Source organism: Chaetura pelagica, unplaced genomic scaffold (assembly GCF_000747805.2).
Source record: "Chaetura pelagica isolate M959 unplaced genomic scaffold, ChaPel_1.0 scaffold79, whole genome shotgun sequence".
NCBI classification, from domain to species: Eukaryota; Metazoa; Chordata; class Aves; order Apodiformes; family Apodidae; genus Chaetura; species Chaetura pelagica.
This window is the reverse complement of record NW_009969339.1, coordinates 4,879,133-4,905,265: the sequence shown is the minus strand read 5'-3', so window position 1 is coordinate 4,905,265 and position 26,133 is coordinate 4,879,133. Positions and strand designations below refer to the sequence as shown.

At 38.0% G+C, this 26,133-nt stretch overlaps 1 protein-coding gene across 1 annotated transcript in view; it reads right to left on the bottom strand.

The window, feature by feature from the left end:
- Window positions 1-1,830: 1,830 nt before the first annotated feature.
- The window catches only part of GNPTAB (N-acetylglucosamine-1-phosphate transferase, alpha and beta subunits), a 40,297-nt gene continuing 15,994 nt past the window's right edge, over window positions 1,831-26,133 (bottom strand). Inside the window, exons 7-20 of the mRNA XM_010005806.1 lie at window positions 25,162-25,323; window positions 23,272-23,451; window positions 22,048-22,218; window positions 20,326-20,449; window positions 19,374-19,577; window positions 17,307-18,409; window positions 16,118-16,317; window positions 15,637-15,856; window positions 14,482-14,595; window positions 12,158-12,243; window positions 10,530-10,628; window positions 4,028-4,195; window positions 2,445-2,535; window positions 1,831-1,878 (exon numbers count right to left, since the gene is read on the bottom strand). Coding sequence (XP_010004108.1) covers window positions 1,831-1,878; window positions 2,445-2,535; window positions 4,028-4,195; window positions 10,530-10,628; window positions 12,158-12,243; window positions 14,482-14,595; window positions 15,637-15,856; window positions 16,118-16,317; window positions 17,307-18,409; window positions 19,374-19,577; window positions 20,326-20,449; window positions 22,048-22,218; window positions 23,272-23,451; window positions 25,162-25,323 — 2,970 coding nt within the window. The remainder of the gene's footprint in view (window positions 1,879-2,444; window positions 2,536-4,027; window positions 4,196-10,529; window positions 10,629-12,157; window positions 12,244-14,481; window positions 14,596-15,636; window positions 15,857-16,117; window positions 16,318-17,306; window positions 18,410-19,373; window positions 19,578-20,325; window positions 20,450-22,047; window positions 22,219-23,271; window positions 23,452-25,161; window positions 25,324-26,133) is intronic.

Genomic DNA, 26,133 nt, shown 5'->3' with positions numbered 1-26,133 from the left:
CTGGACGTTTAAGGGGAAAATAAGAATATTTGACATAAGGATTCATAAGCATTAATGGCTAATTTATCCAAGTGGGTGAGTTTTGTTTTACTTTAAAACAGAAGAAGACGACAAAAGTGTTATCACATTATAGTTCATTTCAAAGCAAACCACCTATCTTAGAATACATATGCACATACATTTAGTACATAATCTGATTACAAAAAATTAATGCTTTTTTGAATACTGCTGATACAATTAAATGAAGATACACCACAAAAAAAATTCTGCTTGAAAACATTCAATATAATTTCCCACATAAAACTGTACTCTTCTGATGTATCGGCAAAACACAGGGCCAAACCCAGGTAAGCTGAAAAACACCAAAGCTTCATTTGTCAGTACAAATATTGTTTTCTGAAGTGAAACACTGCTTCCATACATTGCTACATTAAAACAATCTGTTACTCATTCATATAGAGAGGCACTTTTGCTTTTGTATTTACAATACTTGTAAAATATTATACCTTAATCATTTTCATTTGATTACAACCCTCTTTCTGCAATCAAGTCAAGAAATAACACCACCGTATTCTTTGGAATATTATACACCAGATAAGATTAAAAGTATCTTTCAAATAACCACCAGTTGTTCTGTTACTGTGTATTTTTTATTAGCATACATTTCTTCCAAATCCTAATTAAATACTACAAATTAGGGGATGAATTGTCACTGTGCTTTAAAGAATGTCAACATCAATAAACATATGTTAAATCTCAATGACAAGTTACATAATTCTCAGGTTTCCCGTAGGGCTAAAAAGAGCAGCAATAACAACAACCTGCAAAATGTTTTGGAATGCAAGATCAAGGACTTGTTAGGCTGTTCCCAAAGAACTTAGCATTCCAAGGTTTTATCTAGTTGGCAACATCTACTGCAATAAATGCAGCTATATTTCTTTAATTAACCCTTTTTATAAAAAAGGATAACATGGCCATGAACGAACAGTTGTAAGATCTGCTGAGAACTGCCTATGTACAGGTTTTCTGAAGTAATTTTTTATGTTGTTTTACATTGTCACAGCTCCAGCAGCTTCTATACCATGAAGAATAATGCAGAGATTCTAACTGCAGATGCATGATTTTTTTTCTTCATATCAACGTAGTTAAATTTAAAACCATAAAGACACTTATGAGAAAGATTTTAAATGCTTTTCACATCTTGAGGTAGACTGATCTCCAAAATAAAGCTCTTCTACACTTTGATTTGTTCATTACCAACTTTCTTTTGGATCCTTCTCCTTGGAAAAATCTTCCGTTTAAGTGCAATTAGCTGAAGAGAGGAAAAAACACAAATATTTAGTTCTCTACTGAGCTAGAGGTACACAGCTGGTCAGGCTTTTATCCTTGAATCTATAAAATCTGTACCATCCATGGTAATTAAGTCAATACCATCTTTTAATTTTCACTGCATAGGAAAAAAAGTTATTTACTCAACTTCGTCTAGTAGTCGTATATATTTCTACTGCATTTCTCAATAACCAGAGTACAAGGAAAAAGTTAAGAATACAGTATGCCTATATTCTGATATTTTGAAGTTAATTTATGTATTTACATTAACGTAACACCAGGACACACTGAGTTTCTAAAAGTTCAACACAAAGCTGGAATCTTTAAACAGTATGTATATACCTAGGTGTACTGCTGAGTTGAATACCACTTTCCAAAACTAAGTTACTAACAGAGGGCAAGTTTTCAAATATATAAAAAAGGCTGAAAGTGAAGGAAAAGATTCATGCAAAAGTTACAGGTGGGAAAAAAAATAATAATCAAAAGCCAACCTTTCAAGAATTACACCCTCTTCATCAGACCACGGAAAGTGTTACTTAAGGCCCCAACCTGCAAAGAATTACCCATATGATTTGTTCCATTGACTCCCTCTAAGTTTAGCAGGATTAATCACGTTCAAGAAAGCCATTTTATGCTTGCAGCAATTGAAGATTTTTTCCTTCAAATTAAAGTTAAAACTTTTTAATCCAATAGGAGCCTTTGCAATTACTTACCTTGAGATTTTCTTCAGAACATGAGCATTGTTATTGCATGAATTTTCTTCCTATTAACTTACTTTGCACTTTTACCAATATGTGTGTTAATAGACCAAGACTTTCAAAAACAATTACTGATTTTGAACATCCAAATTTAGCACACTAAGAACTTGAGAGTCACAAAGTGCCTGAAAAGGGAACACCACTCTCCTTCCCCCCATATAACTCTTTCCAAGGAATCTCAACATGACTTAAAAATTGAAGCAACCCAATCATAAGTCATGTATCATCTCTACTGCCTTTATGAAGGAAAAATCCTAGCTATGCTTAAAACCTATTTGAAAAATCCAGTTTATGTCATTCTGAACATACAGCAATCTATTAAACATTATTGAATTTATAAGAAGATATTAACATTACCTGTTCAGCAAAAAATGAGATGACTGTAAATACAATAAGTGTTACTAGAACACAATAGGTCCAGAATTTGAGCTTGTCTCTATATGCCCTCCTGCACAAAGAAGGAAAAACAGCATCATATATTGTAAATATATAAACTTTAAAGACTTTCCATGAGACAGGCAAAGAAAGTTTTTTTCAAGTACTTAAAGGGTGGTTAACAAAAACAATGGAGAGACATGGAGAGGACAAGGGATAAGAGGTCCAAACTAGACTGGGAAAGGTTACATCTAGATATAAGAATTTTTTTACAAGTGAGAACAATCATTCACTAGAACAGCCTCCCCAGACACATGGTGGAATCTCCATCACTGAAGGTTTTCACAGGACACTAGATGGCTAGAGCACCTAGGCTTGCTTTGCAACAAAAGGCAAGACCACGTAATCTTTTGAGGTCCCATCCAACCTGAGCTGTCCTAAAATTCTCTACAACATTTTGACAATGCATGCCTGTTAACCTGTGTTGTAAGAACCAAAATGCTTATTTAATGTATATAGCCCAAGTTCTGCACATTTCTTAACTTCCTTTACTTTAAATGTAATCTTCAAAATGCTCTGGTACCCTCCTAGAGCCATTGTAGAGTTGTTACACTGGCTCTTAAACCAAGATTAAATACCATTCAAGATAAAGGTGGAAAATTCAAGTGAAGATAAACATGAATTTCCACCAGCACTTCAGCATGCTTTAACCCACACTGATAGAAATCTACTTTGGTTACAAACAGGTCAAAATAAAGTATTCTTTTGACAAACTCCTGGTGGATAGCCTCAAAAAAGGAGCCAACATTTTATCTGCTCCTCTGGCCCAAATTACTACAGCTATCTGCTCAAAGGGCTTTGTCCTTCACTCCCTCTGCTGCTCATACAGTAGGGCTTCTAGCACTATAATCACTCCTTTTTGTCACCTACAGTGCCTTCCAATTCTTTCTACAGTTCCTCTAGTATTTTTTCTTCCCTTACTAACAGCTATTTTTCATCATTTGAGGACCAGCAACAAAATGATTGTACTATTACTCTTGTCTCATTTTTACTCCTATAACTAACAACCCTCTGCTTGTATTCTCAAATAAACTTCTCTGATTTCTGAAAATAAAGTATTATTTTTTAAATGGCAAGAAGTACACAGATATGAAAATTTTGCATATTAAGTAAAAATTAAACACATGTATGTTTTCTGATGACTATCCAACTCATTATTGCTGACAGACAAAAAAACCCAACTTTGTGGGAAATGCCACAGAGTTTATATTGCTCCTGTGCAACAGATATTCCAAACAATGGGATTTTTTACATTTAAAGAAAGCCACAAGTCATTAACAACTTTATTTAACAAATTTTCTTTGAAGTTCAGGCCCATCAATGAAATGTTAACTTTCAGAGTGACAGACAAACCTGAATCCTGCAAGTCTCAAAGATTAATCTTCACCATATTTCACCGTTAACTCCTTCATGACAATAGTAGGGGAAAAATTAATTGTACCAATATATTTTATAAATATCTGCTATCAAGCTACAATGACTTGAAGAGAACCTGTGTAACATACCATTCTTGGAGTTCATGCATGTGAAGGAAACGATTCCGATATTCTCTTGGCAGTTCAAACTGGGAAGGTATGGGAAACATTGATTCATAAAAGTCCCTAAGCACCGCTTTCACTGTTTGAGCATCCTTATGATTGTGATCAATATTGTCATTTAGGCAAACAAATTTTCTAGAAAACAAGAAGTCTTTATTAGGATATTTCCATTAATACTATGTTAAAGGGACTGGCAAACCAAGAACACAAACAGAATCCTTTTAAATAAAACTGAGATAGCATCCTTTTAAATTCAAATGTATACATTTGATACAGGTTTTAGAGTCACAGAATTTTTTTAGTTGGAAGGGACCTTAAAAATCATCCAGTTCCAACTCCCCTGCATGGGCAGGGACACCTCCCACTCGAACAGGCTGCTCAGAGCCTCATCCAACCTGCCCTTGAACACCTCCAGGGATGGAGTCCCCACAACAATTCTGGGCAGCCTGCTCGTGTCCCATCACCCTTATACTGAAGAATTTATGCCTGATCTCTAACCTAAATCTCTCTTCTTTCAGCTTAAAACCCCTTATCCTCTCACTGCAAGCCCCTGTGAAAAGACCCTACCCATCTTTCCTTTAGGCTCCCCCCGCAGCCTTCTCTTTTTCAGACTGAAAGACCCCAAGTCACTCAGCCTGTCCTCAGAAGAGAGGTGCCCCAGCCCTCGGATCACTTTTGTGCCTCTTCTCTGGACACGTTCCAACAGGTCCACATATTTCTTGTGCTGGGGGCACCAGAGCTAGATGCAGGATTCTAGGTGAGGTATTACCAGGGCAGAGTAGAAGGACAGAATCACCTCTCTCAATCTGCTGGCCACACTTCTTTTGATACAGCCCAGGATGGAGTTGGCCTTCTGGGCTACAACTGCACACTGGTGGTTCATGTCCAGCTTTTGATCCACTAGTACCCCCAGGGCCTTTTCCACAGGGCTGCTCTGTTCTCTATCTGGACTCAGAGCCGTTGACCACTACCCTCTGGACTCAACCATCTAGCCAGTTCCTCATCCACTGAACAGTCCACCCATCAAACCCATATCTCTCCAATTCATTGAGAAGGATGTTGTGGGGGACCATGTCAAAGGCCTTGCAGTAGTCCAGATAGATGACATCCACTGCTTTTCCCTGGTGAACTGATGTAGCCACTTCATTGTAGAAAGCCACTAGATTGGTCAGGCAGGATTTGCCCCTGGTAAAGCCATGCTGGCTGTCATGGATCGCCTCCTTCTCCTCCACATGCCTTATCATGTCTTCTAGGAGGATCTGTTCCTTGATCTTCCCAGGCACAGAGGTGAGGCTGATAGGTCAGTAATTCTCAGGGTCCTCCTTTCTACCTTTTTTAAATATGGGCATAACATGTCCTTTCTTCCAGTCACCAGGGTCTTCACCTGACTGCCATGACTTTTCAAATATCATGGACAGTGGTTTGGCAACTACATCTGCCAGTTCCTTCAGGACTCTGGGATGTATCTCATCAGGTCCTGTGGACTTGTGTATCTTAAGGTTTGTGACCATCTGAGGAACCTGGTCTTCACTTACAGTGGGGAGGACGCTGTCTCTCTGGTCTGCATCTTGTGGGCTATCAACACAAGAGTTGTGAGGAGAGGGGTTGCCAGTGAAAACTGAGGCAAAAAAGTTGAGAACCTCAGCCTTCTTCTCGTCTGTTGTCACCATTTCACCACTGTGGCTCATCATGGGGGTATGCTTTCTTTAACCCTCCTTTTCTGGTTTACGTACCTGTAGAAGCCCTTCTTGTTTTTCTTAACATCTCTTGCCAAGTTCAGTTCCAGCTGTGCCTTGGCCTTCCTGACCTCATCCCTGCATAACCAGGCAGCATCCCTATACTCTACCCAGGATACCTGTCCCCTCTTCCACTGCCTCTGTATGTCCATCTTGCCTTTTAGTTTGACCAGCAGGTCTCAACTCAGCCATGCTGGTCTCTTACCTTCCTTGCCTGATTTCCTATACCAGGGGATTGAGACCTCTTGTGCCCTATGGAAAGCATCTTTAAAGATCTGCCAGCTCTCTTCTGCTTCCTTATCCCTGAGGGCAATTTCCCATGGGGTCCTACGTACCAACTCCTTGAAGAGCTGGAAGTTTTCTTTCTTAAAGTTCAGAGACCTGACTAAGCTTTTCATCTGCCTCTTGCCCTTAGGACAGTGAACAGCAGTAGTGCATGGGCACTGCAGCCCAGGCTCTCTTCAACTTTGATATTCCTAAAGAGTCCACCAACATTCGTGACAACCAGGTCCAATAACACATCCACCCATGTAGGACTGTCAATTTCCTGACTTAAGAAGTTGTCATCAAGGCATTCCAGGAGTCTCCCGGATTGCCTACAACTTGCCATGCTACTTTTCCAACAGATGTCGGGATGGTTAAAATCACCCAGCAGGATGAGAGCCTGCGATCACGATTTTTCTTCAAGCTGAACTAAGAAGGCTTCATCAAGAGGCTCCACTTGATCAGGTGGCCTGTAATAGACTCCAACCACCAGGCTCCCTTTGGTGTTTCAATCCCTAATTCCCCCCCATAAACTTTCAACTTGCTCATGGCTAATTTTAGGGACAACTCTTCACACTCTATCCAATTCTTCACATAGAGGGCAACACTTCCATCCCTTCTTCCTGTCTTATCCCTTCTGAACAGCTTATATAGCCTTCGATAGCCACACTCCAATCATAGGATTCATCCCACCAAGTTTCTTTAATTGCCACTGTATCATAGCTTGCCTGTAGCATGATAGCTTCCAGCTCCTCCTGTTTGTTGCCCATGCTGCATGCATTGGTGTAGAGGCACTTCAGCTGGCGCTGAAGCACACCTGAATCCTTTATGACTTCCAGACCTTCAACCCCCATTGTGCAAACCCCAGGTATGTTTGCAGCAGGCTTTGTTTTCCCTTCCCCCTTCAAACCTCATTTAAAGCCCTGTCAGTGAGGGCTGCTAACTTCTGGGAGAATGCCCTCTTTCTGTGCTGAGATAGGTGCACCCCATCTCTTGACAGTAGGCTCGGTGATGAATACGCTGATCCCTGGTTAAAGAATCCAAAATTCTGTCAGTGACAACAGCCCTAGAGCCAGGTATTAACCTGTGAGATTTTCCAGTTACTTCCTTCATAATATCCTCCTCCTGCCAGTATGGAAGAAAAGATAACTTGGGCACCTGAGTCCCTGACTATTCTCTCCAATGCCCTGAAGTCATTCTTGTCTCGCCTTGGACTTGTAACAATTTCCTCACTACCCACCTGAAAGATCAGTAGTGGGTAGTAGTTAGAGGGGCATACCAGGTTAGAGACCTTTCTGGTAAAATCTCTTACCTGGGCCCCAGGGAGGCAGCAGACCTTCCTATGTCGATACCTCCCTGGTCGACAAATAGGGCCCTCCATTCCTCTGAGGAGGGAATCACCAATGACAACAACTCTTCACTTTTTCTTAACAGAAGATGATGTTATAAGAGTAGGCCAACTCACGTTGGGCCTCTACTCTGTCCCAGATGATCTGTCATCTGTGACATCATTAGTCTGCACCTCAACTTCCAGAGCCTCATACCTGTTGTGTAGACTTATCTGAGGGGAGGATGTATGAAGGGAAGGGGGATGCCTACAGCCCTGAGCAGGAACCTGCTTCCACCTTCCCTCATCTTCTTGCTTGGTATTGTTAGACTGGTAGCAGGAGGGCTGAGGACTCTTTTTTTCTTCCTGCATCCCTTGATGTACCTGCCTCAGGGAAGTTAAGAGTGAGTACCAATCTATTTCATCCTCAGAGTCTCTGATGCTTCTTAGCATCTTGACTTCATCTCTTAGCTCAGCTACCGTGCAGAGCAGATCCACTACTTGGTCATACCTCATATATATGTTGCTAGAGCAATCACCAAGTGCTGGAGATAGGCTGTGGCATTCCCTGCAGGCAGAGGCCTGGACAGCCACATGCCTCTGCGACAGCATGGTCTGGGTTGCTGCATCCTTTACAGCAGAGGTAACTGCTTTTGCCTGCAGTTTCCTTATTGTTGCATTATTTTAAATTAATGTGATTTTAATTCTGAGCACCAAGGCTGACGGCGAGTCAAAACTGCTGATGATTCAAAATGAGAAGTCATATTTCTCTGTCATCTATTTATGTAATGCTGCCATCTAATGGGCATGAGTCAGAGCCCACCACTGGATACAGGCAGCAAGTTAGGTGGCCAGCACTATGATTTGGGTGATAGTTTTATAGTTTTAAACAAATGAACATTAGTAAAGTATTTTAAATAACAAAATGAGCTCCACTGCAGTAGGTAAATACACTAAATTATTAATATTTTACTGTGTGTGCTGCACTCTTCAGACAAAGTCAACATAAAAACTATAGAAGATAATACAGAAGAAGGCAAATCTTGGTCCCCAGGCTTTGAGTTACTGAGGAATAATATATAAACTGGGCAGAAAATTACTTGAATCACAGACCCAAAGCTGAACCTGTATAACCAACCAAAATACAACAACAACCTGATTAGAATTTAGATGGAATTCACTGTGACCAAATAAGTATGCTCCAAATAATACCTCTTGCAGTGAGTTATTTTCTTGGATAAGAAACACACAACTATCTAAGACAGCAAATTACTGAAAGTGAAGCAGCACCTAGTGTGCTAGACTGCTATGTACCCTTGGACACTCTGACCTGATGCTTGACAACAAAAATTCCCTTTCCCACATATGGGCAAGGTTATGTGCTTTATTTATATTGTGAGATACCAGACTCTTACATTTTCCCCAGAGGGAGAAATCGTATCTGGTGACATATGCCTTGTAATTGCTAACCTTTGTAAATAAGTAGTTCTGGTCAGCTGTATTCTCTACAGTATGGTGTGTTCTTTCAAAGAGCAAAGTTCAGACTTCCTACATGAAGCTGGAAATAATCAGAGCTCTAGAGGACATGAAGCAGCCTGCACAGGGCATTACCACTTTTCCTCAGTCTGTGCTGAATCTGGCACAATTGATAACCTTGCTCTAGACAATTACGTGCAGAGGATCAAGTCATTCAAATTGCTACATCTGAGAAGAACAAAATACGGCTCTCCTCTTCCAAGATGAGGAGGCTATGTCTATACTATCAAGTAATACTATGCAAAGCAGCTGGTTATGACAATCATATGCCTACACTATAAGCATTTTCAGAGTTCTCTCTGGACTGTCCCTGACCTTGGCCATTGGACTGGCAGCTCACTAGCTGCACTCCTGGAGTGTGTATTAGTGTTCAGCTTCATGAGATGCAGTTTACAGACTGGGAGGTTGCCACACATAGCAAACCAAAGCACAGTAAGTGGGAGCGAAGAGGATATTAACCTGTTTCAAATGGAAAGACTGTTTTAATCCATCTAAAATAAACCAAATCTGAAATTCCTTTGGATATTTCAGAATTAATGCCTCGACAACTAAGGCACACTTTCCTTAAGGATGCAAACCAAACATTTTAGGCATATCAGCATGCGAACAATACTTCTAGTTTGTCCCAAGAGAGGCACAGAATACCCGTTTTTAGAGACTGTAATTATTCTGATGCTTTATACGGAGGGAAAACATGGCAAAGAGAAGGACACAGTGTGCCTACATAGCCATGCCAGCTCTCTTTTGCTGACTACAGCACTGCACTATACTTTGCAGGAACACAGCCCAATCAGTTGACTCAACTTTACTTCAAGAACCTGCCAACAATCTGGGACCATAATACACTACTGCTCCTTCAGAGAAAAGCAAAACACCAAAAAGGGTTTGCATATGTGGAGTCTGCTTTACAGGCAGCTGAGATTAGCCAACAGCTTGCTGTGACCTGCAAGAGGTTTCACTTCCCCTTGCCCAAGGTACCTGATCCTGTTTTCCTCCTTGCTCTGTTTTTTGACACTTATCAGACCCCTCCTTGAAGCCAAACTGATTCAACTGGCAGAGAACTCTCTAAGTTTCCAAAAACGCTCTGACTTCCATGAAGTTCTAAAGAACTCTGTAGTTTTCTGAAGACAGAAGCAAGATGCAAGAGTGTGCAACCAAAAGGAAGGAAGGAAGGAAGGAAGGAAGGAAGGAAGGAAGGACACAGGTGCAGGTATTGTCTCCCTTTTATGGCAGCTGGCTATTAAACTATCTCAGCATATCTTGTTGAACTGCAGTACTAGCAATGGGCTCAGAACCACAGTTAAATACTTCTGCAAAACAGATTTAGACTTGAGTCTCAAATACAGCACCCTTTGCTTTGCAAGAGGATTGCTGTGAAACATATTCCAGGATATTTATTTTCCCATTTCAACAGCCTAATTCAACACTCTCAATTTTAGTATCTAAACCTTTCACCACTGTAGAGTGGAGAAACAGAGGCCTACCTTCCAGCACACAGTATAGAAATACATTGCAATAAAATATTTTTTTCAACACACAGTTTAAGTAGTTGAAGTAGAAAGTTAAAACTACCTCAAAACTTCATGCAAGTAAAGGTACAGGATACCTGGGGTTTTTTCGTATGTCATCCAGCTGACCAACTACATGAGAAACATTTGTGCGAATCATTTTGAAGGCAATTTCCTCTTCTCCCATGATTTCAAACCTTATTGTTAAAAAAATAAATAAATTATACTTTAACAGAACAACCTAAATTCAGGTTCAATAAATATTAATTTAATATTTTAGTAACTTTCTTACAATATGATAGTCAAACCTTTATTAGCATTTATAATCTTATTCCTATCAGTATATTTGCATTATTCAATCAGTAATCCCAGAAAAATCTTGAAATAAAATTAGAGAGTATATAAAAATACAGCCTTAAGCACATATAAAACCTTCCTTATCCACCTAATCAATAACTTGCAGACAAAACAAGTATATGAAATGCTAAGCATATAATTTCTGAAGGATATCTTGAGTTTAAAACAGGGTCAAGTGTTCTTTCAACAGCCTTACTAGAATCACCATACTTATATATTTCACCTTTCTTATCTTGATAAGAAAATACCCTGCCTGCTCCTTGAAGTCTCACCTGAGAATATACTCTATTTATTAAGCTCACAATATTAATAATACAGTTATTCAATATTGAAGTTCAACAGTACAAAAGAGCAGCTTACATGTCAAACTGATATACAGTAATGTATTTAAATCACTAAGCACAGCAAATCATTGCACCCACCCCAACATTTTTCCATCTCACTTGTTGTGTTAGCTTTTCAGTCTTAGTGTAAACTCTCCTGGGAAGGGAATTATTTTTAAAGCTTATAGCACTACTTGAGGCACTTACGAATTAATGTATAATTATGTCCAATAGCTGCCCTAAGCAGCAACTGTAACGTTCTTTCATTCTCCAGTTTAACTTTGTAGCCACTCCTAGGACAACTCTATGCCTCAGAGACTCCCCACCACCCTCCCCTGCGCAACACCCCCGGCAAGGCAACGGACAGGAGACAAGGCTGTAAGCTCCACAGCAGCCAACAGACTCGTCAGCATGAAATTGGATTACAGGCTTTGGACAAGAAAGACCTGAGGGAACCTGCATCTTGGGCAGATCTATGCAAATACAATTATTCAAACAAACCCACGGTCATGATCATCCTTTCCAAATGAGAATGGAGGCTCTTCTGTTGTTCCCCTTCATTCTCACCTGTCACTCCTCCTAGCAGGAAAGCTACAAGATATTAGACCTAAGAGGCTTTTTCTTTTCTGTTTTTTTTTAAGCTTACATAGAAGAAAGGATGAAACACATTTACAACTTCCAGATACAGCTCCTTCCTCCTTTCTAAGCTACTCACTCACTACATATAGTAAATTTATATATAGCTATATAATTTATATACTCTGGGTTACTGTTGTACAACACAAATTAGGATGTGGCCCAAGATGACAAAAACATCACAAAACTATTTGGCGTACTAACTAGGAAAATATTAAGAACAAATCACAGCATGCTGAAAAATAAGACACACAAAAGAAGATACCAGTGTATTTCTTCAGATCCACTCTTAAAATAAATTGAGCTAAGATTTGTTAACATACACATGAAATCTTTGGTCATTTATGTATCTATAATTCTTACTGCTTGAAGAATCTACCATGGCTTTTGACAGGACTGTAACAACATACCTGTATTTGTTTTTGTCCTTGTATGCCTTTCGAATTCTGTCAGTCACAGGTTTGCAATTTGTCACTAGGTTTTTTGTTACTGGAGGCTGGAAGAAAACATTGCTTAGATTATAGGTTACTGAAAATTATAGAGACTGTTGTAAAAACTTATTTGTAGAAAACCTGTATTACAGCTAGAAATGCCTGTGTATGCTTTAGTTTCCTGGAATGAAAAGTACCGGTTTCTTAATAAACTCTTGAGGGGAAAAAACCAAAGATCCTGATGCATAACAATGATTTCCTGTGCATACAAATATTATATGAAAAATATTAATTATTTTTTGAAAAAGCACTGCAACTTCTAGATTTCATCCTCAATAAAATATTCAGAAATTTTAGCCCATTTGACAGCTGACTTTGATATTCCTCTAGTAGAAGCCAACATAACACTGGCCAGGCAAGCTCTGCACAACAGCTCACAAACATTAGGCCTTATTTCTATCACAAGCTATGTTGAAACAATTCTGGGAAATAAAATCCTTATTCTCAAAGGATATATCTATGGCAGTAGACTCATTCCAAGAAATTTAGCTGTTGCACACAACAGAAGTAAACATAAATTAGGCCTCTCTGCTAAACACAAACACTAGTTTGTCACTATTCAAAGTGACTGGCAACATTAGTACACTAGGCATTACTGCTTAGATTAGTAGGATTTTACTAACTCTCCAAAAAGATTAAAGTAATTTCATGTTGTTCCCAACCACTGAGGCTTATTTTTAACCGTGTCTTAAAACATATTCATGGCAGCCATCCCTAATTACTACTCTTCACAAAGTTTTTATTTCACAGAATTTTGAAAACTGAATTTAAGAGTTCATAATCTGTACTTAAAAGTATTTTTGCTTTGATACAGTATTAGTTTGAAGCTATAAAACGAGATCAATTTAGCAAAGTACATGCACACATTTTTTTCAAATGCATACATTGATGCAGGAATTAAATTCTCATTGTAAAAGAAAACTAGGTATTAGCATCAGCAGTAAAGATTTTAGATTTCTAAATTCCAGAATATTTTAATTCAAGTTTAACCACTAAAGTAGAAATTAAGGACTAAGATCCTTAGTAAACATCTAGTCCAAACACCTCAGTTTGCACAGAATGATTTAGGTTGGAGGGGACCTCAAGACATCATTTTGTCCAAACCACCTGCTCATGCAGGGCCAACTCATGCTTGTTGCTCAGGGCTACATCTAGGTGGCTTTTACATATCTCTAAGGATGAAGACTGCCCACAAATGGGCAACCTGCACCAATGTTTGGTCACCCTTACAGTAAGAGAGTGTCCCAATATTTAAAGGGAACCTTTCAGCTTACCTCTTATGCTTTGTCACTGGGTACCACTGAGAAGAGCCTTGTTCCATCTTCCTTATGCTTTCCCTTCAGATATTTATATTTGTTGAGGAGGTCTCCATGAGACTCTTTAGGCTGAAGAGTCCCAGCTCTCTCAGCCTTTCCTCATAAGAGAAATGCTCCTGTCCCTTAATCATCTTCATGGGCCCTTCATTGAGCTCTGTCCATTATGCCAATGTCTCTCCTGCACTGAGAAGCCTGGAACTGGACACAGCATCCCAGGTGTGACCTCACCAATGCCTAGTAGAGTGGAAAGATCACCTCCCCTGACCTGCTGGCAACACTGCTAAGGCAGCCAAGGATACTATCAGATACCTTTGCTGCAAGGGCACGCTGCTGGCTCACATTCAACTTGGTATCCAACAGGAGCCCCAGGTCCTCTTTGGCCAACCTGCTTTCCTGCTGGATAGCCCCCAGCATAATAAAGTGTATGGGCTTGTTTCTCCCCAGGTGCAGGACTTTGCACTCTTCCTAGCTGAACTTCATGAGTTTCCTGTCATCCCACCTTTGTAAGTTTAAAGGACTTAGTCTGAAGCCTTCAAATTATAAATGATTACTCTAAAAATGTCCATGTGATGGTTTGGTGGGGTTTTTAAATTTGTTTTGTTTCATTTCTAAATACATGGGTTATACTTTAGGCAAAGACTTACCAGAACATTCTAGTCAGAGAGGTTTTTTACTTACTGTCATTTTAGTTCCTAACAGTGATTTTTCTTAACAGAGACAACTTCTAAAATTGAATATTTAAAAACACTCTTAAGCTCAGCTTTTCTCTGTTTTTGTAGGAAAGTAATAGCTTTTAAAGTTAGGAAGTAGCTTGTAAAATTTTCATTTTGTAACAGTTCATGTGCACACAAGTAGAAATTTTCACGCACAGTAAATACATGCTCAGGAAAGAAACTAAGCATCTTTCTTAAGACCCATGTTTCTTACCAGATTAGGATCATAATATGCTTCCTGAGTTGGTGGGATACCATGGATCTGAGTGACGTTGGCAGGAAGAGATTTAGAGCAATTTATTAGCATTTGTTCTAGACCCGTCAAATCCTAACAGAACGAGAAGAAGAAAAAAAGAAAAAAGATAATCCTGTTTTTTCACTGACATAGTTCTAAAACTCCAGGGTGCAAAGACATTTAATATTATCTACATAACAAACTTTCACGCTACTGTGGAAAAAAGACGACTTAATATTCAGCAGATGCAATTTGGTAACTGCTGAGTTGCCAGTGGGTCTCCCTGTATGTCTGAAGTAAAGAAACGCTCAGTGCACAGTTGAACTGAGATCAGGTAAAGCATGACTTAAATGTAATTTTCATTTTAAAATTGAACACAAACCTTTGCTGATTAGGTGAAGGCAGTACAGTATTCCCAAACCAGCAATGGCATATCAAATACCAAATCAAGCAAACATGAACTGAAAGGACAGAAGTTTTTCTGACTAAGGTAGAGGCCACACCAAAGCAGGGCTGTGTTCCAGCTAAGCCTATGATTTAACGTGCTATTTCAAGAACAAATTATTGTTGGTTTGTGCTGATTCCTCACTGTACAGCAGAGATAGTACACTTTGTTCTATATTAACTGTCTCTAAGAGTGTAAGCCCTACAAAGACCCTGTCTCTTTGTTTATCAGGTTCCTAGAAACACAGAAACAACAATCTTTATATATGATCATAGCATTTACTAGTATGTCTTCTTTGCTACCCTTTTTCTCGCTTCTTTCTTGAGGCCACAATTTCCTCAGGGCAAGGACTGTCCTTCATCATGTGCAAGAACAAAAGTAAGCACAGCAGGATCCCACTCTTCACAGTGGGAAGTGGCTTTTACCAGGGAATATCTTTTCTGACAAACTCACACTAACTGCTTTCTTGAACCTGGACACCAGTTATCCAGTTTTCTGATGTTGCTAGAACTTAATTGTTAATAACAATAATAAAGCCGAACACAATGTTACATCCTCTAAGTAAAATTAAGGAATTGCCAGATCTTAACAATGCTATAAGCAAAGGATAAATAATTATTTAACTAATTTTAACAGTTTTAGACTTTAAACATGAAGTTCTTCTAAAAGTTATTGGTAAGAAAGAGTACCTGCAAACTTAACGGTAGCTCATGGATTCTTGTGGCCAATGTGCGAATCTCTCGGTCAGACAAAATGCCTGACTGGTCCGTATCAACCTCATCAAAGATCTGAGAAATGTTCAGTGGCTGGACTGCACTCATAAGATAGTAGAAATATGAAAAAGCAAATTGCATATCTTCTGAGTGCCGCACCTTGTGAAATGATGTCTTGTCAAACTCCTCAGGAAACCTATGTAAGAATGTAAACTAGTTTAGTACAAAGTTTCTTAAAGTAAACCATCTCTTACTTAAAAACAAGTTCTCATCTAGAATTTTAGAAAGGTCCTCAAAAGTCTCCTTATTTTATAGCAGAACTATCATGTAATGAACTCTATTTCTAAATATGGCTTTAATGAGTAGCCATCAACATACTGGAAATAGCTATTGGAAAGCATCAACAGAAACGTAGATTTGATTAGTTTTGTATTATTCCAAACAGAGACCTACTCACATGTCCTGCAGCTCTTGCATAACAGTGCGGTCAATCATATGAGGCATATGAGCAGGGACTTTCCGAGACGTAAATCCAAATTTGCTGTTTAAAAGCTTATTTACGTATCGAAGGGAATCAGCAAAAGTATCTTTCAGCTGCCTTCCAAAATGTTTACCATCAGTAAAGTATGACATTTGTTTGAGTAATGATTCTTCTTCCTAAACAGCAGAGTAGACATAAATCCATAACACTAAAGACATAGGAAAAATGGTATTTCAACCAGGTGTGAACACTTTTTAATATTTGAAAATTGTAAGAATTATGTTTGGGTTTTTCTCTTCATATTCCTTAGTTCTCTCTTTAAGAGGAAAAGATAAAAGGTAACCCATTTCCTTAAAACGTACATGCTTTAAGGAAAAGTATTTGATAGAAATCTTCCTTAATATTTGTGTTCTGACACCTCACACAGTCCCTGCTTGCTATAACATTTATTTTTAATATTACTTTTTTTTTTTTCTGATTACTTATCCACATTTGATAAACTGAAATGCTACAAATATAAAGATTCCTTATGCAAAATCCAATCTCGGATGAAAAGACAGAAGTAGCCTTTTAAAAGGCTAAACATAGCCCCTCTGCCATTTGGACCTGTGCAAAGCAGCTGCTACTAACAGAAGCACAGCCTCTATCTTCAATTCTAGATGTTTTCAAACCTCTGCCAAAATGCTTTGGCTGGAGGCAGAGGAAGCTTCCTACATGTTTTCTTGACATAGTCTAAATATTCAGTTTTGTTGGCAGATTTTCAATTTAACTTTTAGAGCCCAAGTAGTTACCATTATAATTTTTTTTACATTTTTAAAAAATACATGGGATCCATAACTGCATAAATGCAAAAAAAAAAAATTTAAGCTGTGGTAGTGCTACATATGTCTGAAAAACAGCACTGTGCCAACACAAAGAATACATAGTGAATCTGACTAAAAAAGCAGTAGAAAGGAATAGAAATGGCTATTCCATTTTCACCAGTAAGCCAAGAGAGGCCCAAATCATAATCAAATTAGATGCTATACGAAAAACCTAAAGAAGCTTTTGAAAAATCTCAGTATTTGCCTCAAATACAAGATTCTGAATTTATAAATCATATTAAAGAATCCCCCTAAATTAAAGATGCAACTATTCCAATAAGCAATGATGTTAAAATACTCACATCAAGAAGGTCCTGGAAATACTTCTTTTTCTCCCACGGCAAAAAGCCTTGGTAACTTCCAGCATAAGACTGTAATTTTCTTCCCACTAGTCCTGCCCTTACATTTGTATCCACCTGCACACCATCTTTCCCTCCTTCCACTTCCTGTGCATCTTCTCCAGTATCTGAATTCCCAGTATGTTTTGATTTCTGCGTTTCTCTTAATAAAAGTGCATTCAATACTTTTTCTCTACTTCCATTTTTATTTCCCATGCTCAGAGAGGGAAATGTGGACCTAGGCTTTAGTTTATAAATAGCTTTATTTGGGTGCATTGTCACAACAGTCCCCTTTGTTCCTGTGAGCCTTGAGGGAACTTCTTCATTTGCTCTTTTTATTTTGCTGTCATTTACATCTTTATAAGGCTTCTGCAAGCTGGTATGGTTCTTCTGATCTTCTGAATGATTATGCACACCGCTCTTTTCCTGGCCTGTAACACTCTTTACAGTAGTTAAGAACTGGAAAGGTCTCAGGAGAGCAGCCTTGGATAGGTTAAATCCTTTCTGAGTGATATCACCATTTAGTAGTTTTAAGTCCAGGTTCTGCAGTGCTAACTGAACATCTTTAGGAAGGAGAGACACATTTACTGATGGTATTATCACCTCTTCATGTAGACTCTCTTTTGTGCCATTTTGATGCTTCCTGACTCTTGGAAAGCGTTTTTCTTCAGGAATATCCTCAAATATCATTTCAGCTTCTGGTACTGAAGTTACAGCTTTAAAATCAGAGTTAGATTTTTGCATGGAACTTGTGTTCAGCTTTGGTTCCTCTCTAGTATCAACTTCAACAGCTACCTGCATTTTAAACTCTTCATCATTTTTATTTAGAAATGTAAGGTTAAAATAGATTACAGTTGCATTCATGCCACTATGCATTATGAGGTGGATAGTCTTCCATTTGTTAGCAATAGAAGCATGCCGGATAATTGGATTATCACTGTATGAACCCTCCATTCCTTTCTTGGCTATTTCACTGAAGCTGAAGTAGGGCAGATATTCACCTTTGGGAATAACATAGTAGGTCTGATTAAGCTGAAGCGTCACTTTGTACATCTCTTCAAAGTGATCTGGGAAAAAAGCAAGAAACAAAACAGATTTCTGTCAATTTGCAGTGTGACACTTCTCTTTCAGTCTTTTTAAACTGTAACATGCCCAGCTACATTCACTATATTAGCAGGGAGATAGCTTTGTGAAAGAACACTTAGAATAGGTTTCAGTTACTTGATCACCTATCTCTAATAATCAATGATGAGAACACACTCAGATACACAAAGCTGCCAGACATTCCAGTGATAATTCTAAAAGCCAGTATAATTTATCACTCTTTTAGTCTCTACCTGAAAAGCTTAAGTGGATTATTAGCATATGTCACTTAGAATTATCTATCAAGTCGTATGTACCATGCCCGTAAAACATTTATGCAAATCAATGTTACAACAGTTGGATTTCACTACCACACTGCATCTTGTTTCAAGACTTCCAAAATCAGATAGGCCAAATTGAACTTCTCCCTCCTACAGCAGATTATAGATTATCTGTCAACACTCTCATACCAAAATAAACTTCAGATATCTTCACAGGTGACTGAAAGTAGCCTTTGGCCAGAGTCAGGCTTGAATTCATGTTGTCAGTACCAGAGACATTCTTTACTTTTCTTAACCATTATGGACAACATCAACTCAGCTGTCCTTAATTAGGTAAAGATTTTGCATAGCTGAAATGTAACTTCCCCATGTAAAATGTAAGCCTCTTGGTGCAAGGAGTTTCATCCTAGCTGCTCTGTGAAGTATCAAGTACTCCACCCATGCTTGATCAATGACAGTTTTATTAAATAAAGCCGCATATAATACTGAATCAAGTTTGGATTAATGAACACAAGAGTCACCTGGCTTCTTTCTTCACTTGCTAGCAGCTCTTTTTCACAACTATACAGGGCAACTTATTCCCATCTGAGATTAATAATGGACTGAAAAGGTCCCACAATTCAAGAGGACCCCTACAGAAGTTTTATCAGCAGTGTATTTTACATACCCTGGCCACAGTCACCAGCATCAAATCCACAGGAAAGGACATTGCAGGCCTGATCACAGAATTTGTCTGCTAGCCAGGAATTAGCACAGCCTTGGTTACAGTATGAAACACCACTTATTCCTGCACCAAATTGCCATGGTGGTCCATTCCCGATACCTCCAACTGCACCTCCACCAGCAACATAGCGACTACCCCCACTGTTACCTTCAGGGAGAGAGAAAAGACAAACAAAAAACCCCCGTCACTTGAAATCCTTATTTCTGAGGCAAGGCACATTTTAAGCCACGGTGTAAAAGCTAAACTGAGTTGACAATCTTATTTATTATCAGTGAAAATACAACTAAGCAAATGCTAACCAGACCTCCGTTAGTCAGCATAAAATCTATAGCATGCACAATCTGATTGTAGAAGTTCAGGAACCAACTTTAAATTGCAACAAACTCCCAACATATTTTGTCTTAACTTCAAAAAGGCAGGCAAAAAACTGATTTACTTCTTCTCATGGCTGCAGTCTTGATTTGACAGTGTCCTTAGTCAAGAAGCACCACTTAATTTTCCCACCCTGCAGTCCTGAAAATTGGATGTATGAACTAAAAGTGTTGCTTCACAGTCCAGTATTATTTAGAGTGTGAGTCCAAACAATAAATTATATTTAAAATATTATAATATAATAACAATTGAAAAAATTCACATTTCAAAAATCTTCATTTCAGCTAGTCATATTTTGATACCTAGAGAGATTCCTGTGCTCTACTATTTGCTGTCATTTTCAATACAAATTTGCAGTTTTCAGGAAATAACGTTTTCATCTGTAAGACAACTTTTTTATTATTTGTAATTATTATTAAGAGAGGCACATTTTGTAGTTACAGGAGAATGACAAGTTACAGAATTACTCTTACAAGAAAAAACAAAAAGTTCACTTTTTCTAAATTTTACATTGCTATCTTACCAATGCAATCACCTCCATCCCAATCACATGCTGAGTTATTACAGGCTTTATCACAGTAACCATCTTTAATCCATGAGCCAGGACATCCCTCAGCACAGTTTGGCACAGGCCAGGTCAAGTAAACCTGAAACAACATTACCATCTGAGACAAGGACTCGCAAATAGAAGTCAACTGAGCTTGTTTCATGGAATACAGAGACTTAATATAGTGCCTTAAGCATTCACAATGCTTTACAGCCAGCATTTGAACACTATCACCTGTGAAGTTAACAAACTCAGGAATTCTCAAGGCAGCAACAGCCAAACCAGAAAGCAGGACTTCACTAATCGACTTCTGCAAACCATATTCTAATGAAAATTAGTATTTTATCTTTTATCAGATAAGAAAGGGAGAACTTAAACTCTGAAATAGCTCTGCAGTTTTTGTTCTCCTGACTCAAAATGTTCCTTCATTACTAACCAGTCATGAGATAAGCAGCACATGTTGAACATAATCCATGAAACATCTGATCCTCTACAACTTAAACAATTCTAAGAACTGCCAAGATTTTTTAAAAAGTGTGTAGGTGTGTGTATTTTCAACTGGGGAGGCATTAAAAAAGGCATACATTTTCTTGTAGGCTTTATTGTTTCAAGATTGTAGCAGCACATTTCCTACTGAAACACTGATCAGGTTACTGCAAACAACAAAGCTGACTTTATCATCATAACTGAGAACAATAACTGAAAAACAACAGAAACACACTAACAAAGGGATTTTGCAATTATTTGCCTATGTCCGTAAAGACTGAAAACAACTAAAAGCCTCCAAACATCCTGAAGTATTGCAACAGTACTTTTAGGGTATCTTAAAGTAATTTTGTACAACTCTTCAGCATATGTATTCAAGTGTGCACATCTGCCTGCATGAAGTCTCATTCAGTGGTCCTTAATGTCTTGTATACTTACTACTTTAATAATGAATATAAATAATTTTATTTTTTTCCTCTACGTCCCTCTTACAGATCCAACTTCTGGATGGAAACTCTGCTGGAAATCAGAGTCTTTATGTCTAACTATTGCTAATGTTTCCTCACACTGTTTTCTTTGCTTAATCGCAGTTGTTGATAAATGTATTGAAAGACTACATTATTTTGATGTTCATGAACATGCAACAATCATTATATATGATTATATATAGCTTCAGCAAAGATATTATGGGTGACTGGAATAGAGGTAATTAATGATAAACTTAAATATCAGCCCATTTTTAATGTTGTCAGACCTCAGTGTTCCTGTGGAAGAACTCATTGTGTTTTGAACATTTCCCACAAAACAGAAAATAGTCATAAGGGAAGGAAGACTGAGAGCTGCCAAACATCAGTCTTATTAGTGCTTCAACAGAAAGTAGATTAGAGAATGACACTGATAAACTAAAGCATGTTGCCTGACAGAACCATTATACTGCCAGAAACTTGTGAGTGAATTCAAATTAAAGTAATTCTGCAAGCCAAACATCAACACAGCACACACACAATAGAAGACAAAGGCCTACACACCCTGCACTTCTGCTAACAGTTGTCTAGTTAAGAAAAATTAACTCTTAAGAGGTAAAAGGGAGAGTGGGGAGTGAAGTCAAATCCTGTATTTGCTCTCCCTTTCAAAGTAGTTTCTTTTTATTATAGAAGTTTAACATCTTACTTGTGGTGAAAAAAAAAAATAAATCCTTTCGTAATGGCTTACCTTTTGACCTTTAGAGTGACTGTAAAAATCATCAGGCCAAACATCCTTCCCAAACATAACATCATCATTGAGATAGATAAACTTCTGAGAGAGGCCACTGATACGATGAATATGACTTTCAATAGCTGGTGAACTGAAGGTAGGCAAGTGACTCAGGTTCTGAAATATTTCCTAAAACAAAAAAGCCCCAACAAACCAAACCAGTTTCAGAAGGCAAAAATAAATAAGAAAACCCCAAACAAAACATAAAAGGTCAGACACGTCTGATATACTTGACACTTATCTATTAAAAAAAGTTTTGGCAAGAAGAAGAGATTTGAAAGCCAAAAAGGTTAAAATACTGTATTAAAAAAAAACACCCCAAACTTTGCTATATCATTTTCCCCAAACAAAACCATTTTCAAGTCTGCTGCTTAACTAAGAAACTGCATCTTGTTCGATGCAAAGACATAAACTCCTCTTTCACTCGTTATGTGATCAGGCCAAACATACACAGATTTATACTTCTCATGCAATACAGGATGCAGTTTCAAGCAAGCTGAACCTGTTCAACATTCAGAAAGTCAGGATTCTTCCATCTTTCAAGGAACTTACAAGAAGACAGCAACAGAGGTGAGTTAGTATCTTGTTACCACTTAGGTTGCTCAGGGCTCCTGTTGTGTGTCCAGATTTTAAAATTGCTCCAGAATTTGTAGTAAGAAGCTTCTAGAGTATTTTTGTTTCACTTATTCAGGAAGTTTTAAGGATTCTCTTTTAAAGTAAGCTTTTTAGAATGCACAGCTACTTCTTTTGCAGCCATCTTCTTAATTTCAGTATTTGTAATCCATCCTGTCTCAACACAAGCTTATTATGTTATTACTGGTCTTGAGAGACTGTTCATTCATATCACACTTTCTTCTCCCCATGCTTTTTATGAATATAGTTTCTAAGGAAATTAGACATGGGTATATGTTGGCTGATGTCTCAGTGTTTGGAAAAGTGGACTAAATGAAGGCTTGATATATATTCAGTTATCTGCTTAGCCAAAATACAGACATACTGGGGAGCAGTAAACGGATGAGATAGGGAAGAGATGGTCACTTCCACCTTCCAAATAATGCAGCCTTTAGTTAAAAGGGGGCAACTACATTTCAAAATAAACACAGAATGTTTCATAGTGGCACTTGCATGGTAGAATTTTTGTTTGTTTCAGATTTTTGGTGGGGTTGTTTGTTTAGCTTTTACCTGATGTGTTACTATAGTTATCCGAGGATTATCCAGGTTAAGCCAGGAAGGAATCTGTCCATTAGTGACGATGAAAATGTGCCGTACCCAAGGGGCATGTCTCTCTATTGACCGTAATGAGTATCTCAGCTCTTCATTATCTTCAAAACGGCTGGCAGATATATCTTCATCCTGTTTGGACTATAAAAGGAAAAAAAAAAATCCTTTCTTAGATTTCATATAGAACATTCATGTTCTGATCCAGCTAGATAACAACAGTAAGCTTGAGCATATGGGTGTACAAGATTTGAGGACTTGGCAACATGAAAAAATAAAAAGTACATGGTCAAGTACCATTATTCTTCTAAAGGGTCATATTTTTCTGAATGATCAAGGTGAACAATACAATCTTCTGACATCAATGGCTAACCAACTGATATCATTACGATGTCTGCTGACCACACTGCAAGATAACAGCCTTGGGTGAACCCTGCTCCTGAAGAAAGAACCTCGTTAAAAACACAGCCTCCTGCTTTCCCGGATTACTAGTCTCAATTATTTTCTGATCCTGATCAAAAGCCAAGTTGCATTTTAAATCAGTAATCCAGGTTTAAGAGGCTGGGGCCTTCCAAGTACATTACATCATAAGCCATATATAAGTGACACCTAATATAGATACTCTGTAAGTGTCATGAAGTAGCAGCTCTTCAATTATCTCCTTTCATTTTAAAGAACATAAGCAGGAAAAAATTAACAAAGCTAAGCCTAATATTAAACTATCAAATAGCTAAACATTTCTGCTTTTGTGAGAAGATTTTAATTAGAAGCTCTTCAGGTAAGTAACAAGACTAGGATACACAACATTGTAACATATGGATTTTTTACCATTTATTAGAACTTAATGACCTCTTCTAAATTAAGGCTACCTAAAAAGAACAACTGCCAAACTGAAACAGGAAAAATCAAGGAAAATGTGAACATTTAACAATTACCATTTTCAGTGCAGATTCTACACACTGTAAGTCTCCTTTTCTAATACGTACAGTAACACAGCTTACGCCTTCTCAAAAACATAACCACCTAAAGCATTTCAGCAAAGCCTGTAACCATTTACAAAATAATGCATAATTTCAATATGGGGAAGTAGAAATTTTGAGTTTAGTGTTTGTATTAACAGAGAACGGTTCCCCAAAGTCAGAGTCACAGGATGCAAAGAGAGACTGCAAGCTTTACTGTAGAGGGCACATTTACCTAATTTGTGCCACTTGACATTTACTGTAAGATTAAATGCTACCAGGAAAAAAAACCCCAAGATTTTAGAAGATTTTATCTTGAAGAAGACATCTAGTTATTTTATTTCCTTTTGTTAAACCAAATATCTGTGCTTTTACTAAAAGCATTAGAAGTAAATCTCCTTTCCTTACAGACATCTGTAATTTCAGGTCTCCAAAACTTTTGGAAGAGAAGCAATTAGCATTTTGTCCAACATATACCATGCTGCAAAACAAAACAAAAAAATGTCTAAGAAACATGCTGTAAAGGAGATCATCATGTTTGTTAATCAAGTTGCCTGTCTTTCCCATAGAAGAAGTGGGCTTATCTTCCAGTCAGGATCAGTAATGCCTTTCATGACTTGACTGCACACACTTTTATCAGAACACATGATGAGGGCAAATTTTTCTTCACATAGTGGAAAATATGAAAATTGCAATTAAATGTCTGTTTCAGCCATCATCTCTGTGATTTGTTGACAGTGCTCCTGTGATGTTTTCTTACAACATAATAAATACTGGATTCTAACACTTGCAAGCTTCTGGAAGAAATCCCGTGTTCCTTGTCATTACCTACTTTGCCTCTATTTGTAGTTTCTAAATAAAACCACTTTTACATGCTGTAACAGAATTTACCTACCTGACTGACAGAGCTGAGGTCCCACAGTAAATAAGCAGGACTAAGCGTCAGTTCTTTTCCATCTATAGTCATGTTCTTCTTTGTTTGCTTACTTAGTTCTTGGAAGCCCTTGGGGTTATTCAGTTGCAAGAGAGCCACGCTCGCTTCTGAATAGAGCTGCAACTGTACAAGCAGAAATAACAATTTTTGACATGCACCCATAGCAGCACTCTCCCTTTGCCATTTTTGTTGTATTTTTTTTACTAGAATTACCAATTAGAACTGGTAAACACTGTTTTTAAAAAACTACAATTTTGTAAGAATCCAAAAAGGGGTCATAAAGCCAGAAATTAAAAATATTTGATGATATGGAACATTTCTAGATGCTTTATTTTCTCTTTCCAAAGAAAATTTCTCCCTACACAATGATCCAACAACAGTAAAGCTGTCCATATTAGTTATTTCTACAGTAAGTGAATTGTAAGTCCCTACCCATTTCTTCCTGCCCAGTAACTAAATGCACATTTTATTACAAATTCATTATATGAGTGAAAGAATCATTTTCCCCCACCTTAATCAAGCAATGCTTTTCTCAGAAAATTAAAGCCACCAATTCATCGTTGCTGTCAGAAGTGTGACATTTTCAGAATGGTTTACAGTTCAACCTACAGCTCAGAAATCTGAGATACAAAGGGCTCCAGAACTAATCCATGTGGGTCTCCAAGTCCTTAATGATGGTTGCCAATATGTTCTTAAGGTCATTTCTTAGCTGGGGGCTGTTTGATCTGTTTGCTGTTTTTATCTCTTGCCACTAGTAAATCCACGTATCAGATTTCATAATGCACAGGATAAGAAGGGGCTTGTGCTACACGCCCTCTCTAGCAGCCAGTATAACTTACACATTTCAGGGCACCAAAACATTTCACTAGAAATACAGCATAACCTATTAAAATGCTGTTTTTACTGTATGAAGTAGCATAAGCAGACACAAAT